The 18,088-nt window shown below is 39.4% G+C and overlaps 1 protein-coding gene across 1 annotated transcript in view; it reads left to right on the top strand.

The window, feature by feature from the left end:
- Positions 1–18,088, top strand: part of L2HGDH (L-2-hydroxyglutarate dehydrogenase) — a 33,460-nt gene that overhangs the window by 2,287 nt on the left and 13,085 nt on the right. Inside the window, exons 2-4 of the mRNA XM_039536607.1 lie at positions 10,615–10,730; positions 14,384–14,535; positions 15,442–15,573. Of these exons, the coding sequence (XP_039392541.1) occupies positions 10,615–10,730; positions 14,384–14,535; positions 15,442–15,573 (400 nt within the window). The remainder of the gene's footprint in view (positions 1–10,614; positions 10,731–14,383; positions 14,536–15,441; positions 15,574–18,088) is intronic.

The raw sequence follows: 18,088 nt of genomic DNA, 5'->3' as shown, positions 1-18,088 counted from the left end.
TTGGCATATGGCAGTGGCCACAGACAGCCTCCTTGCTCAGACTCACCCCTTCTTAACTTTAGTCGCTGGCTCCTTTAGTCATGTAGCTAGCAAAAGAAACTGTAGAGCTCCCAGCCATTTGCTATAGGCTGAGTAAGTCCAGTCCCTGCTCCCAGCCAGGCTACTGCATAGAAAGTTCATCGTTGTTGCAGGGGATCAGGAATACCTGGAGTTGATGGCTCTAGATTACTCTGTTATAGCTAGAGCACTGCAAAGCCACTGATATCGGCTTTATATCCACATCTGCGGATATCCGTGGGCCAGTTGCAGATCGCAGATGGATGCGGATGCAAATTTTGTATCCACACAGGGCTCTAGTCATAGCTTCTCAGACATGGTCATTCCATTAGGTATTAAGCCTATAATACAAAATGGATGCTTTGTTATGTTCACAGCATGCAGCCAGAAATGAGATAGGACACAAATACTCTTGCTAGAAGGTCACAATGTAATTTATTTTGTAGAATTCAGAACAAGTAACACACAAGAACCCCAAAACACAGAGAGAGAAAACAGCCTGCTCTCAGGTCACTGAGACACAGCTCACTCTACCTGGCTCTTTCCAGATTGTCTGCTGTGCTCATACTTTGCTACAGAGCCATCCAGGCTCTAGGCTGCAAGCTGGATTCAGAAACCCTCCCCACTCTTAAATTGATAGCTTGCAATTCCAACGCAGTCCTCAGTACACCACATTCTAATCCATAATGTGGATTGCAATGTAACATGAAGGTTACAATACAAAGTGGCGACTCTGCGTCAAAATGATGTTCTCAAAATAAATGGGGTCACAATTTTGATCATATTCACATAATAGGATTTTACTGTAGAGTAATACCTACTGTTGGTCCATGGACATGCAATACAGAAACATGAAACATTTTTACGTCCCAGTGTCCATATCCTGAGGTTAGATCTGAATTTAGACTCATCCTTGTTTAATGTGAGGCACTTTTCAGATTGTATATATTTCAGTATCAGGGGCTACCAGCCCAGAGGCAGCAGGAGAGGCCCTTCCATTTAATCCAATAATGCATTTACGTTAGCTGCTGAAAGGACTGTGTCCATAGTCTTCTCCCCAAAATTTGTAAGATAAAGGTGCTCGTGCTCCACTGTGCAAATATCCAGACACCATCTCAGTTTTTAAGTTACTTTTCAAATAGTCTTCCTCAGAACTCCCAGGTGCCTACATGTGAACACAGGAAGTGTCTTTGCCTAGGTAGGAAATGGATCCTGTGGTGATGAGCAGCAGTGAGCTCCATAGCATCACAGGAGACAGTATTTTTAAATAAAATAAAAATACATTGAACAAAATTATTTTCATCTTGGCTAATCTCAGATACCATTTGTCTTCCTATTTCTAATGTGGTAGATTCCAACAGGACATTATTTGCTTATCTGTTGATTGGCTTTGTCAGTGTCAGCAGGTATGTTTGTAGTTGTGGGAATGGTGTTTATTATTTAATTGATGCTACAAAGTAAGTACAGAAGCACAAAACCTGTTCGTATGGGTCCTACAAAAATAGTAGCTTTGGTTGGGATTTTTTACAATTTTTTGACGACTGAGTGGATTTTGAAAAAGGAAAGTAGGTATTTTAGAATGAGGTCTATTCCCACCAGAGTTTCCCCTTTACAGTACATCATTTTTTTGCTTAACTCCACTTAAGTGCTGATTCATAGATTTTAAGCCAGAAGAGACCATTTTGGTTATCTAGTCTGACCACTTGCATAACACAGGTCACCCAGTAATTCCTGCATCAAGACCATACCTTTTGGTTTAGCTACAGCATATCTTCTTGAAAGAAAGCCAATCTTGATTTAAAGAGTGCAGTGTCAGTAAGGGTTTACGCTGCAAACTAGAATGGCTCTAAGAACATAAGAACGTCCATAGGTCAGACAAAAGGTCCATCTAGCCCAGTATCCTGTCTTCCGACAGTGGCTAATGCCAGGTACCCCAGAGGGAATGAACAGAACAGGTAATCATCAAGTGATCTATCCTGTCGCCCATTCCCAGATTCTGGCAAACAGAGGTTAGGGACACTATCGCTGCCCATTGTCAAAGTTAAAATCAAGACTCACAATTTGTCAGACCACTCTGTTTTTATTAGCAAAGCGCTCCGCCAATAACATTCAGATAATGTGCTGCAAAGACCAAAAAGTCTTATTTATACAGATAAAAAGAAGCGAATCAAAAAAAAAGAGACAAAGGAAAAAACAAAAAATCACCTGGGGGCTAGCATGCATATCCTACTTCCTACTTAACTCCTACGATCTATCTAAGGATGCTCACCAATTGCCCTTTAAGCAATGCAAAAATGTTTATGTGTATGTGTGTTTTTTCTGACACCTGACTATTCCATTCCACTTTCCTTTTTCCTTAAAAGTACAGACATTTCTTTTCTCCTATTTATTTTGTAACATTCATTACTCATTCATTTTTCCTCCTTTGTCCCTCATCACAAAATGATGACAAAATTCTACATATTAACAACTTATTCTTATCTCTTTCTCTTTCATCATTCAAATCAATCAAATCATCATAGTGTTCTGCTCACTGTTCTGGGGCACATGGCTGGCATGCCTTGCCACTTTTGAATTTAACAACAAACAACTACTAAAAATTATTAGAAATTATTACAGGATATCCAAGGATACAAAACAGGGCTCAACAAAGCAGCCAGATGCAGCCAGAGACAGGTTAGGCCACTTGAACTTCCATAATCAACTCGAAGATACTTCATGGGGGAGATTGTTTTGTGGCTAGTGTGGCTCATGATCTCTTTTACCATTATCAGGTATCAACACACACAAACATGCACAACATCCAGAGAACAGAGCTTTCCTCCCTCAGCTATGGCACCAGCACTATGTGCCTGACCTGTGTTTGGTGCCTGTTTCCCTTGTGTTTGGCTGTTTCTTTTTTTCTCCAGTTTTCTTTTTTTTTTTTTTTTTTATTTTTTATTTTTTTTTTTTTTTTTTTTTTTTTTTTTTTTTTTTTTTTTTTTTTTTTTTTTTTTTTTTTTTTTTGAAGGGTCCAAGTGGGTTAAAGGAAATATCCTCTTCCTGTTACAGTTCTTCATGATTGTGTCATTGTGTGTTAAGGGAATTGAGATCTGACAGGAAGGGATGGGAGAGAGGCCAGGAGAGAAGGCTGGGATGGCTGCAGGGGCCCAGGACCAGCATTTTAGAAAGATTAATATTATTAACCTGATCTGCTATGCTGCCTGCTGCTGAGTTGTTGTTGTGTTGGACTCAGACCAGACACACAGAGACCACCAGGGAGACACCAACACAGCAGGGGTGGCACTGGTTCTGCCTAACTCAACTGAGCAACTGTAGAACTAGGGTGTGTAGGCTCACTTTACAGCTTTCTTGGGCGCTTCTGCTTTGCTTTTTTGCTTTTCTTGCCTTTTTTTGCGCCTCTGCTTTCTGCTTTACTCTTCGAGATTGTAAGGTATTGCAGTTCTATTGCAGGCTGACTCTCGTCATCTTCTGGTGATCTGATTGGGTCCTGATGGGTGGTGGGTGGCTGGGGTGGTGGTGGTGTGGCATTCTTATGCTGCAAGAGCATGTGCCAGTGCAGATGCCAGCAGTCACAGTTTAGTATCTAGTGCCTGAGTATCTGAAGATTTTTTGCTTTCTTTTTTTCTTTTTTTCCTTCCTTTTTTCTCTTTATTATTGACTCCTTCACACATTCTCATCATTTTCACAACATTCCTTTTCACACAAAACAATTGGAGAAAACAAACAAAAAATAAAAACATAAAGCAAAAATATTTTGCAAAATGAAACCTTAATAATTTTTACAATTACAAAAAAGAATTCTACAGTGATCAATTACATGTTTCAATAATCTACTTTACAACTAACAAGATCTTAATAGAGACTACACATAGATATAAACAATTCTTACTTAAGAGAGAAGAGCAATTGCATATGCCCAAGGGAATATGATATTCTGCAATTAGAATCAAATCTTTCTGCTTAGAAAAAATTTCTGCAGTTATAAAAAAAAAAAGAAATTAAATTAAAAATCATTGTACATATATTATCCTCCCAGTAGATTATTATTATGTGACACTTTTATTATGTAGTAAAAAAAAACTTCTGGTTGGTGATTTGGGCCTTTGTTTTTGGGCTTTGTTTTTTTCATTTTTTTTAATTTTATTTATTTTTTTTAAACACATTAAATTAAAAAATTAAACATTTAGTAACAAAAACATTAGTATAGTTGGGTAGTGATTTGACAGTATGGACATTAGTAATGTCACATTTTTTTTAGTTGTTTTTATTTTTTTTTTTTTTTTGTTGTTTTTTTTGTTTTTATGTTTGCCACTGTTTGCCATTCAATGCTAAGAAGATAGGAGAACTCAAGCTAAAAGAGTGCTTACAGCTAGCTGGTAAGCTGAGACTTTGTAAATTAAAATATTGGTAAAGGTAAACACAGTACAACACTTACAGTACATGTACATTTATCTACTGACACTTTACTTTTTTTTTTCCTTAAAACTTTAACACTTTTATTTACACACAACACTTCCTTCATATACAATACTTTGGCCTAATTAATAATTGTATCCCACATACAGCTCCTTAGTGGATGCTCTTACTACAGGCAACAGGCAAACATAAGCATATATTTTACCCACTTTTTGAGAGTCCAATGGGTCACTTTTGAGATATTTGTCCCCCCAGCCCTCCCCCCAGCCCAGGTGCAATCTGTGGAGTGGGCTTGCTTCCATATTTTGCTTCCTGAGCCTGTGTTACAATTTTTTTTCTTTTTTTCTTTTTTTTTTTTTTTTAATATTATTCTATGTTTTTTTCTTTTTTTATTTTATGTATTTAATTTTATTTTTTTTTTTTGTTTTTGTTTTTTTTTAGCTTTTTATAGCTTTTTTCTTTTTTTTTCTTCTTTTTTCTAAAATTTTTTCTTTTTTTCTTCTCTGTTTTGATTTTTTTTTAACTTTTTTCTTTTTCTTTTCCAAATTGTTAGGCAAAACAGAAGAATTACCAAATTACTTGTGTTTTTTTTTTGTGTTTGTTTTGTTTTTTTTTTTTTTTTTTTTTTTTTTTTTTTTTTTTTTTATTTTTTTTTTTTTTTATTTTTTTATTTAATTTTTTTATTATTTTTTTTATTTATTAAATTATTATTAAAATTCATTGGTTTTTTTTTTTTTTTTTTTTTATGTAGTTTATTTTGTTTTTTTTTTTTTTTTTTTGTTTTGTTTTAATTTTATTCACAGGTAATTAAGAATAATAATATATTTTTTTTCAAGGACCTTTTCAAAAATTTACAAAATATAATATTAACAGGGGTACTTATTACATTAAATACTATTTTTAATTTTAATATACTTTTTTTAAATCAAATCTCTTAAAGGGATCTAACAATAACATGTCTTTTTATTTCTTCTTATTTTTTTTTTTTTGTTTTTTTTTTTTTCTTTTTTTCAGTTTTCTTTTTACTCTTTTTCAGCAGCTTTGTTTCTGAGTTTCCACAGCAGCAGAGAGAGCAGAGACTTTTCATTAAAGGACACAGAAAACTTTCCACAGTTTTTTTTTTTTTTCTTTTTCAACTTTCACTACACTTTCAACTTCACAAACAGAAAACAAAGAAAATAGTCTATTTCTTTTTGGTTTTTGATTTTTTTTTAATTCATTTGCATATCTCATTATTATTTTTATTTTTTTTTTTTTACATTTTTTTTTTGTCTCCACATGTCCTAACCTTTGTTAAATTTTTTTTTTTTTTTTTTTTTTTTTTTTTTTAAATTTTTTTTTTTTTTTTTTTTTTTTTTTCTATTTTTTTTTTTTTTTTTTTTTTGTCAATTTTTTTTTTTTTTATACAGAGTTTTTTTTTAGAGCCATTTCATTTTAACATTTTTTATTTGTTTTTTTTTTTTTTTTTTGTTTTTTTTGTTGCTTTGTTTTGGCACTGTTTTTTTTTTTTTTTTCTTCACACTATCTTTTCTATCTTTTTTTATAAACAAACAAACAACAAACAACAAGACTTCCTCTCTCTATCTATTCTCTTGATTTTTTGACTCTGCATTCTCTTTTAGACTCTGTTTTAAAAAAAAATAAAAAAAATTAAATTATTAAAAAAAAAAAAATAAATAAAATGCTAAAAAAAAAAAAAAAACACAAAAAATTAAAAAAAAAAAAAAAAAAAAAAATTTTGCAACTTTTGCAAAAGTCAATTAAGTTTTTTTTTAATGCAAAAAAAAACAAAAAACAAAAAAATTTTAAAAAACAAAAAAAAACAAACAAAACCAATTTAGTTTACACCCTTTAAACACCTTTTTTTTTATTTTTGATAACATTTTTTTTATTTACATTTTACATATTTTTACACTGCTTTTTTTTTTTATTTCATTTATATATTTATTTTATTTTTCTTTTCTTTTCTTTTTTATTTATTTTCTTTTTTTTGGAAAGCTAAAAATTTTCTCTTCATTTTAACATGGAACTTTTTCCATTTTCCTTTTTAACATTTTTTTTTTTTAATTTTTTTTTTTTCTTTGCTTAATTAATCCCTCTTTTTTTTTCTTCTTTAACTTTTCTTTATTTAATCTCTTTTCCTCACTCCTTTATTTCAGATTTTAACACCTGTTTATCACTTTTGCCTTCACTTACTGCTCTCACTTACTTCTGCATTTCACCTGCTTTTTTTTTCTTTTTCTTATTTCTTTATTTCTTTCAACCTGTTTTTTTTTTTTTCTGCTGTTTTTTTAATTTTTTTTTTTTTTTTTTTTTTGTTTTTTTTTTTTTTTTCAATGAATTGTTTGATGAGATTTTTTGTGTGATATCACAATTTTGAAAGGGATAAAGAAGGGGAGAAGGAGGAAGGGGTTGAGGAAGAGTGGGGGGAAGGAATGAGAACTTGGAGAAACAGATTTTTGGAAATCTACAGAATTGAAAACGGAACAACACAAGGGGGTTTTGTGACAGAACAAGGTGCTTTTTTGAGATGAATGATGAGGGAGGGAGCTTTTTGGGAGTATTCCGGGGAGGGTTTTAAAGTGGGAGGAGAGGAGAGGTTTTTTTTTAAGGGATTTTTTTTTTATTTGAGATTGAGGATTTTTTTTTTTTTTTTTTTTTTTTTGAGGTTTTTTTTCCTTTGACTGAATTTTTTAATTCTTTCCAATTAACCTCTTTTTTTTTAAATTTTTTTTTAGTTCTTTAAGTTTTTCACTTTTTTTTTTTGAGGTTTTTTTTAACAGTGGCCACTGAGTTTTGGATCCATTTTGTTTACAGAAGTCCTTTTTTTCCCTTTTTTTACAGGATGACGGACCATGACTTACCTTTCTCCCACATTTTAAACTTATCCTAAATAGCTCGCTGATGAGCCGTCGCACTAAATACTGTCCGCTCTGCAACTACAAGGAGCCACTTACAGGACACTGTCACACACTCAATAGGGGATCACACAATTCGACACACCAGGCGCACAAGACACAAACACACACACAAAGCCCACCCACAGGCCTCACACAACCCTTGCACACACCACCAGTGGCCTCCTCTTGCACCTGCGCACACTCCTGCATCAGAAAGACTCCACCACAGGAACACAGTTGTGCAGATCAGACCGCCGAGAGACGGAAGGAAGAGGCAGACTCAGACAGACACACCACACCACAGACCGGACACACAGAGGACAGTCACAGATCCTCCACAGAAATACAGAAGACATTACCGTCCTGGATTCCTGATGTCAGATCTGGGATCCCCCCTGACCAGAGAGTGGGAACCAACAGGTTCAAGAGTGGGACTGTTGCGGTTGGTCAGGCACCTTCAGCCCAGTGTCCGTGACCGCTCGCCCAAAATGTCGGTGCCCCCCGGCCAAGGCATCCAAAAGAGGTGCACATCTCAAGTGCCCAGTGAAGTAGAAAGCCAATCCAGTCTTTCCAAATTGTCAACTATCAATCAAAAAGATCAAAATACAACAGAACTCACATTTTCTGTTGTAAAATTACCACAATAACATAAAATTGATTGGCAGGGCCAACATCAAACACATAACACAAACAGACAAAGGAATACAATCAAAAAAGAACAAAAAAAGAAAAGAAAAAAAAAAAAGCAAAATTCACTTAAAACAGGCTATCCTTATATACTACTTACTAACTCCTATCGATCTAAGGCAACTTAATGAACGGTAAATTGCCATCTAAATTGTAATGTTTTATTGTTATTGTCTGTTTTCCTGACTGTGTCCCTCTCTATTCCTTAAACAATCAGACAGCATTTACAGAATTCTATCTTTTAACACCATCCTGGCTAATAACCATTGATGGACCTATCCTCCATGAATGTATCTAGTTCTTTTTTGAACCCTGTTGTAGTCTTGGCTTTCACAACATCCTCTGGCAAGAAGTTCCACAGGTTGACTGTGCGTTGTGTGAAAAAATACTTCCTTTTGTTTGTGTTAAACCTGCTGCCTATTAATTTCACTTGGTGACCCCCCTAGTTCTTGTGTTACGAGAAGGAGTAAATAACATTTCCTTATTTACTTTCTCCACATCAGTCATGATTTTTTAGACTTCTATCATATCTCCCCTTTGTCGTCTCTTTTCCAAGCTGAAAAGTCCCCGCTTTATTAATCTCTCCTCATATGGAAGCTGTTCCATACCCCTAATCATTTTTGTTGCACTTTTCTGAACCTTTCCCAATGCCAATATATCTTTTTTGAGATGGGGCCACCACATCTGCATGCAGTATTCAAAGTGTGGATTTATATAGAGGCAATATGATATTTTCTGTCTTATCTATCCATTTCTTAATGATTCCCAGCATTCTGTTTGCTTTTTTGACTGCCGCTGCACATTGAGTGGATGTTTGCAGAGAACTAGCCACAATGACTCCAAGATCTTTTTCTTGAGTGGTAACAGCTCATTTAGACCCCATCATTTTATATGTATAGTTGGGATTATGTTTTCCAATGTGTATCACTTTGCATTTATCAACATTGAAAACTCTAAAAAAAAATTTGATCAGGACATTTCTTTCCTCTGAAGAATTTACTACTTGTAGTGCATATACTGTGTATGTAATTTAAGAAATGGTTATACTGTATTTTGCTGTCTGAGAGAATTATGAAAGAGGCCAGAAGAGTCATGAGTCAGAGTAGAATAACCTTGTTAATTGAGTTCATAATGAACATTCTTAACGTGGGGAAACAGTCCTAAAATTATTATTATTTATTATGTGCATTATCGTAGTGCCTTGGGAGTCCTAGTACATGTTTAGGGCTCCTGTGAGCAAGGCGCTTTACAAACATTGAACAAAAAGACAGTCCCTGTCCTGAAGATCTTACAGTCTTAATAGAAGATGAGACAACAAGGGGGTACATGCAGATGGAGGGTACAAAGAAACAATGAGACAATATTAACTTCAGATGATCTCAGCATTGGAGTAAGATCTGTGGTGGTGGCTTCATCAGTGAGTCTGCTCTAAAGTTCCTGCCTGGCTAAATGGTAGCTATTTTATGGACTTGCACAGAGAATCTGGATGTCGTAAATGCTCATGAAGAATGACTTGAGGCTGTCAAGTTGGAACCTTGGCCTTGCTGATTCCAAGTCATCGAAGGGAAAATTGCACCTATGAAAATAGAGAGGAGCAAACAGTTTGACAATGTACTGTATTCTTAGCATTATTAGTTATTGTGCTAACACTCAAAATGTGCTAGGTGCTTTTCCAACTCCAGGCCCTGCTCTGGAGAACATAAAATCTAAAACAGGAAGACAGATGAAGCTTGGACAAAATGAGACACAAGTATTGTGATCAGGGTGAATATAGACATATACCTTGTGTCAAAGTTAGACTTAGGACTCACAGTTTGTCAGACCACTCTGTTTTATTAGCACAGCGCTCTGCTAATAACACCCAGATAATGTGAGCACCATGCAAGACACAAACTATCTTATTTATACAGATAAAAGGGTGAGAACTTAACAAGGTAACAAAGGAAGCAGAATCAGATAAGTTTACCTGGGCTAGGCATGCATATCTTATTTCCTTACTAACTATTACCCATCTTCTGTTAATGTTTCGCCATTAGCACCATTGTTTATGCCTAATGTTTCTTTTCCTGGCACCTGTATTTCAACATTTCTTATTTCTGCTTAAAGGTACATACAACATTTCTTTAATCCATTCTTATTTTTACAATATAATTCATTCTACTTTCACACTTGTTAGTTACAGATTTTAATCTTTTTTTTTCCCCACTGAACTGTACATTTTCTCTGCATATTCTGTCTTCCTTCAACTCCCTAGTCTTCCTCACACAGCAATTTCCAGCTTCACTTCCAGGTGTTGTTTTTTTTTAAACACACCCCTCCTTCCTCCCAACCTTCCGCACCTTTCCTCAGCATAAACGAGTGGGTCATTCAAAGGTAAATCAGCGGATGACACAGTCAGCTGGCTTCTTGTATGCATTTCAGAAGACGTGGGTCTTCGAGAAGACGTTTGTAAAGAGGTCCAACTTTCATTTGCTAAAATGAAGCTTCTTTCCATGTAAATGTGAAGCATGTTGCTAGTGAGCTCTGACATGACCCTTTTTTTTCTAAACAGCACTTTTGATGTGGTGGTGGTTGGTGGTGGAATTGTGGGGCTTGCGTCTGCCAGAGAGCTCATTCTGCGACACCCATCGCTCACGTTCAGTGTGCTGGAAAAGGAAAAGGAGTTAGGTATGATATCCATGTTATCCATGATATCCACTGTATCAGAGAGTGACAAAGAAATTTGCGTTTTCTTCCCTTGCTTATTTCTGGTTTCCTGGTGTCAGTCTGTAAGATATTTTAATTAAAAACACATACACACTAAAATAGCAATTTTAAGGGCATTGAATTGAGAAAAAATAACCCCAAAAAATGGGAGGCTCCTTTAATGAGGAGGAAACAGTCTCTATCTGCCCATCTATCTGAAATGAATGAAGGGTTCCCCTCTGGAATAATTTCACAGTGCAGTCCTGTCAAGGGACTATGCAAACATAGGGAGGAGGAGCAGAATAGCTCCCTTGGATGAGTGGCCTTGTCTTGACTGGGGATTTGCCCCCAACTAGTCAGGAGAACATAAGAATGACCATGCTGGGTCAGACAGATTGTCCGTCTATCCCAGTATCCTGTCTGCCGACAGCGGCCACAGCCAGATGATTCAGAGGGAAGGAACAGAACAGGGCAATTCTGAGTGATCCATCCCCTGTCATCCAGTCTCGGCTTCCAGCAGTTAGAGATTTAGGGACACTCGAGCATAGGGTTGCATCCCTGACCATCTTTGCTTATAGCCATTGATGGACCTGTTCTCCATGAACTTAGCTAGTTCTTTTTTTAACCCAGTTATGCTTTTGGCCTTCACCACATACCCTGGTAACAAGTTCCATGGGTTGGCTGTGTGTTGTGTCCTTTTGTTTGTTTTAAACCTGCTGCCTAGTTCTTGTGTTATGTGACGGGTAAATGACATCAGTGCAGCTGAATTGATGCAAAAGGCAAAGTTGCTGTTTGTATCTGTGGAGCTGACCCGTGTGATGTACCACTACATCTAGCACAGTGACTGGAAAATCATCAGTCTAGGAAGGCCTATGGCTAGGTCTGCAGGTTTGTCACGGTGGGAAAAATATAATGGATACCGTGATTTTCCTATTTGTCCGTGACTTGTGTTTGTCTCTGTGATTTTAATAAACTCACCCTGCAGTGGCAGCTTCTTTGACTCCTGTCCCACGGGGTGGGCCCAGGAATTTTGACCTGGTGTATTGGGTCGCAGCACCAGTCATGTTTGGCCCAGCTGCCCCGCCATCACAGTGGGGGGCCAGCCGGGCCAGATTTGAGTGAGTGGCATTGCGACCTGGCATCCTGTGTTGTTGTACCACTCAGGCCCCTCTGTCCCACAGGTGAATGCAGGACAGGCTCACTCTCAGCCACCTTCCCCATCCCAGGACCCCTCTCTTCATCATGGCATTTTTAATAAAAAATCATGGGAAATGATTTTTTATTTAAAAAAATACCATGACAATTGTGCAGCCCTGCCTATGGCACCTCCTCAAACAGCTGGGACTGATAACTCTCTAGTAATTTTCACCAGTTTCCTGGCTCTTAACATAGGTAGTCTTGCTTTGAAGATCAGAGCTAAAATAATTCTTCCAGTGATTACCTGCAGGGTTTGGTTAGTGATGCCAATGGGACTTGTGCCTGTTTACACCACAGCTGGTAAATAGGAACACTTGGAATCTTGCGACACACCAAGGCCTGTTTTCTATCCAGACTTTGAAACAAGAAAGACTAAGCACTCTTGTTTTGCTGTTTGTTCTTCAGCTAAGAAGAACTTGCAAATACAGCTGCATTGCTAATGATCAATCTCCTGCCACAGAGGCTATGGCTACACTTAAACCAAGCGCTGCGCTGGCGCGCAGCTGCGCGCTTTGAGCGCTTGCCAGCGTAGGTCAGCAGCGCCGCTGGAAGGAAAACTCCCAGCCTGTCCCTCCCAGCTCCCCTCCCGGAATAACGCGGAGCGCTGGGGAGCGCGCGCTGGCGGGGCGGGGGCTTGCTACACTGGCTGCGCCGCAGCGATTTGCAGCGCTGCAGAGTGTGTTTTCACACCCTTTGCTGCGCTGCCTGCATGCAAGTGTGCCTAAGTGCTTATGCAGAATCCCCAAACACGGAGCATAGGGCCTGAGGAATCCCAAGAGGGTAAATCAAACTGCTGACTTAGAATAGTGTGACCTAATGTGTGTGGATAATGCTTAAACAGCTGAATGCATTAAGTAGACACCTCAGCTGATAGGCCATTTATATATTAAAGTATTTAATGCCCTTGTCTTACCATGAATCTGAAGAGAGGAGGCTATCAGTTGTGTGGGTAAGTGAGTGGGTAAGATTCAGGCACCAACGTTTTAAGGGGGAGATTGTGTAACCTTTTTTGAATAAGAAATCAAATTTGGTCAATAAAAGTACTCTTGGAATGCACCTCTCTCCTCCATTTCGCTTCCCAAGAGAGAAAAAGTAACAGTCAGGCCTGGTTCACAAATGCTTGAAAGCCTTTTGCAGAGACAAGCAGGGCTGCCGGTATGCGAGATATTCAGGATCGTACTGGCAGTGGAGTACAGTGAGGCTTTTTAGGATCATTTCATTTTAAGAGTTAGTGTTAACATTTAGAAAGTCTGGACTGATGTTTACACAATTGTGGCGTGTAAGGGGTGGCACCCACCTCTCGTGAGTGCCCCTGGTTGAGTGTGTGGGTGCCTGCAGTTTTCTCAATTTCTTGGCTCACAGTGCCCCCTATCCACCACTGCGCTTGTCAGGAGGGTCTTTGGTGACTCAGCCCTTCAGCCGAGTCACCCACAATCTATGTGGAAACAAACAAAACCAGCCCCTTCTGCAGTACACTGTCCAAACAGGCGTATCTCAAAGCCCTCGGTAATGTCCTGTAGCCCCCCCTGGGCTCAGTCCTTTCACAGTCCAACAGGGCCTATCATGGTACCCCTCCATTGGCAACGTCTCTGTAGCCCTCCCCGGGCTCCAGGCTTCAGTCTGACCAACAGGGCCTATCTCAGTGCCCTAGTTGGCCAGCTTACGTGTGAAGGTTCCTGCTGTGGGATGGCACGGCACCCCCGGGGCTTCCTCGCTGGAGGCTCTTTGCCTGCCCTTTAGTCCTCTGAGCCCGACTGTCCAGCTGGCTGAGGCTCAGTTCAGCCCCCTTCCGGGGGGGTAACAGTTCCAGGTACAGTCCCTTCCCTGGGCCTGTCTACACTCCCTTCTCTCAGGGCACAACCACTTCCTCACTAGCTGTTGGGGGATGGGGACACCCAAGTCCGCCCACTATTCCAGGTCCCAGCCCAGGGACCCTTTAAGTAACAGCTACGTGCCACATCTCTAACTAACTGCGATTCCCTGGGCCATTTCCCCGTAGCCTATCTTAATTGAGTCTTGATAGCCAGCCAGAAGCTATTCCCTTGCTTCCCCGGTTCCCTGCCAGCAACTACCTGCGTTAGCCCTTGCAGCCCCTGCAGCCAGCCAGGAGCACCTCTTGCTCCCCTGGACCCTGCAAGCAGACTCATCTATCCAGCCCTTTCAGCTCCTTGTGTATGAGCCCACTGGGCCCTGATTGGCTGCCCCCTGCAGCCCCTCTCACTGACTGTGTCCCACACAGCCACTCTAAGCAGCTTGGAGGAGAATGAAAGGAGGAATCTCCTGGAGTGGAATGTTATTGCATCTTATTACTGTAGAATCTAACTAGGGCACAGCCTTAACTTGATCTTTTTTCTGATGACTGAAAGAATTAAGGTAGTGTATGAATCCAGGATATGTGGAGCATGTATTTTAATAGTGTAACTTCTCTCTTTATTTAGCCTGCCACCAGAGTGGACATAACAGTGGTGTTATTCATAGTGGAATTTACTACACACCTGGATCTCTGAAAGCTAAATTGTGCGTGCAGGGTGCAGCCCTCTGCTATGAATACTGTGACCGAAAGGGAATTCCATACAAACAGTGTGGCAAGGTACAGTAGCTCCCACATCTTCTCTCTCTCTGACTTTGGAAACTGTGACTGTATGATGTATACAATGTAACACTACCACACACTCTATTGTGGTAATTTCACCAAGGGAATATTTTGGTGTGAACATAAGTGTACATGGACATGGTTAAATCCTGCAAGATGCTCTTGCCATCTTTTTGCAGGAACTCAAATTAATTCCTCCCTTGGGCCCATACATTGCAAGGCAATGGTCTACTGAGGTGAGGTGACGACGTCTGCAGTTTAGACTCCATATTAGCACACCCCACTGTGTGTCTTTCTTCCTTTTCCTCCATATATGTCTCAAACACTCTTGCTGCTGGGTTAAGTTAAATGTTATTTTTAAAAGCGTCCCAACAGGATTTAAAACCATATCCCCCTGCCTCCTTCACACTCTAAGCTTTGGCGTTATGGAACTAGTTGCAAATGTCTTCCATAGAGGGTCAGTTAAATTGTTTCTAAAGACTTCTTTTTCACACTTCCTTTAAGTGCTCTCTGAGGCTATGTCTACACGACAGACCTTACAGCGGCACAGTGTCATCACTCTATGCCGAAGGGAGAGAGCTCTCCCACCTGCGTAATATAACACCCTCCCCGCAATGAGCGGCAGTAGCTATATCGTCAGGAGAGCGTCTCCCACTGACATAGCACTATCCACACCAGCACCTATGTCAGTGAAACTTATGTCAGTCAGGGATGGTTTTTTTCACACCCCGATGGACAAAAGTTTTACTGAGAAAAGTGCTAGTGCTGACAAAGCCTAAGTATTGGTATGTGTTGTGTTCATTAATGCACTCAACAGTAGCTTTTCCTTTGCATTTTCATGCACTGCAAATGCCTTTATTACCATGTTGATGTGTCTCACAAGCTCTGTCACCCTTTCTGAAGCTAATAGTAGCTGTTGAACAAGAAGAAATTCCAAGACTCAAAGCATTGTATGAGAGAGGGCTGCTGAACAACGTCAGAGATCTGAAACTGATAAGTGCAAAAGAAATACAAGCAAAGGAGCCCTTTTGCAGGGTAAGTTGCTAATTATTCTTAAATGGAATGAAAAGCATTAGTTTATCTAAGTGATCTGTTACATTCTTTTTAACATAAACCCTAGATGACGCTGCCCCCATGGCAGTCTCAGTGGGAGATGTATTCAAAGGAATGCCTGAAATCCCAGTGATATAAAAACTGCCAGCAAAAAGGAATTCATTTATAGTACAGAAGTATTTAGCAGAAAACCAACCCTGCGTATGTATACCTCTTTAAAGAAATGATACTAGCCACGTTTTAGGAAATGTTCTCCTAGCCCAATTTTAGGAGATGCTGCAAAACCTTCCTCCTTGAAACCTCCACCATTGACACCTTCTTGCATCCAAAAAACCCCTACAAATCCCTGCCCCCCAAAAACCCTTCCCTAAGTAGAGTTTTTGCCCCCAAAAGGGGAAAGTGCCAGAAATGCCATGAAGTCTTCTTGGGGCTTTGCTATGGCTATTGATTTTCTATGAAGGCTCTCAGATACTGTGGTGATGGGTGGCAGTATAAACCCCTTAGATGGATTTGACTGGAGTGGAGAAGGGGACCTGACTTCTCCCATCGCCTTCTACACCAGTCCCTGTGATCCCTATTCTTATCCTGACTCATAATATTTCCTTCTTCCTTGAGTAAAAAAGTCAAAACCTTTCACCAGGAGCCTTTTTCAGTCCAGAGATCAAATGTCACCTAAAGAAAGAAACAAAATTGAAGGGGTTAGATCCCTGTTGAGAAAGTTATTTCCGGGGTTCTAGTTTGAACAATCTGTTTCCACTCCCCCTATCACTGATGTAAACACATCTCCCTATTTGTCCTGCCAACATGGTGCCTCCCAGCTGCTCCAAACTGGTGGTCCATATTGTTCCTGTGGGGAAACCTGGACTTTCTGATCTACCTTTGGTGACTCCAAACACATCTGCCAAGCAAGGAGGAGAGAGGGCAATAAAAAACCAAAACCACTAGCGAGAGATGAAAATAGTTAGGGTGCTTGCCTAGTAGGCTGCTTTCTTTCCCAACTATATTTTGAGGGATGATATGAACCTGCTGCTGTTCTAATTGCAAGTGATAGACCTGTTCTGTCACACCAGACAATATCTTTACAGAAAGCAAGTAGTATTTCACCTTGTGATGCTTCTCGGGGGTACCCAGGATTGTGAGGTACCTCACTACCACCTGTCCTTAGCAGGAGGATGCCCTGTCTGTGCCTGCTGAGGATCAGCTCAAGGCTCCACCGGCCATGGGGAATACAAGCACTCCCCTCTAGGTATCCACAGGCCCTGCTTTCCAGGTTAGCGATGGGCACACTATAACCTCCGAGCATGCCCCAGGAGTCTCCAGCCCCTGCTCCACTGGACAGTCCTAATATTCACTGCTCTCAAGGAGGCAATATACCCCAGCTTACCAGTTTTACCTTAGATCATAGCTCCAATTAATACAGAGCATTTAGATATGGCTGTAGTGAAAACAAGAAAAGGTTTATTTTAACAAAGGGTAGAGGTTCAAATGATAGCAAGTATAATTATTGGAAACAAATGATTACATGTAAAATAAAATCATAATCTGCATTCTAGAGTCTACACTTATTTAACAAGGTGCTCTCATGTCTAAGTCTTGTTCACCCAAAGATCCCTGCAGTGTTTTACAGCCAGGTTGCCTGTGACCCTCCATTCAGAAGGCAAACACACTGTCAGCTTGCGTCCTAGGTGAAGAATCCTGGGTGTCTCTTTGCAACCCCAGCTATATCAACACAATGCTTTGATCTTCATTCATAAACCGGACACCTTCCTGTAGATTTTGCAGTCTCTTTTTTTTCACAATCTTAATTACCTTGTGGCTCAGTATGCAAATAAGCCTCTGTTGTGAAGCAGACAATACACATATGGCCAAACAAGGTGTCAGTTACCCCCTACATGAAAGGAATCTGTCCATAGCATGTTGCCTGCCTCAGCTCCTGGGGGAATTTTGTGCCAAAAAATTAAAAATTCTGCACACGATATTTTAAATTTCTGCATATTTTATTTGTCAAAATAACAATATAATCACGCTGGTTTCAATTATTTTGGTCATTTATTTCAAAATACCTGTCAGTAAGTATGTCTGTAACAATACAGACAACAAAAAAGATTCAGGAATTTTTTTTTGACAAATAGATTCCTTACTAGACATATTAATACAGAACTTTGAGTAATAATTCTTTTAACCTACAATACAGAACCATGTTTCCCGCACCCCTCAGAAGCAGTGCAAAGGCTTGGGGGAGTTAGGAGTAACAGAGGAGCTGAGCGAGAGGGAAGTAATTGCTGGGAAGGAGCCTGGGAGTGAACTTGGAGGGATGTTGGGTGTGGGTTGGAGAAGTATGGAACAGGTTTTTTTGGGGGAAGGGATTGTTGGGGAGCCTGATCCATGCAGACTCTGGCAGATCCCTAGCCTCTTCCATTCAGTCAGGCACATCTGCCCCTGTCCTCGGGAGTCCCTGCTCCCCCACTCCCCATTCAGCCAGGCATATCTGCATATG

Source organism: Mauremys reevesii, linkage group 4 (assembly GCF_016161935.1).
Source record: "Mauremys reevesii isolate NIE-2019 linkage group 4, ASM1616193v1, whole genome shotgun sequence".
Classification (NCBI taxonomy): domain Eukaryota; kingdom Metazoa; phylum Chordata; order Testudines; family Geoemydidae; genus Mauremys; species Mauremys reevesii.
The sequence above is the reverse complement of the archived record's forward strand: the minus strand, read 5'-3'. Positions and strand labels throughout refer to the sequence as shown.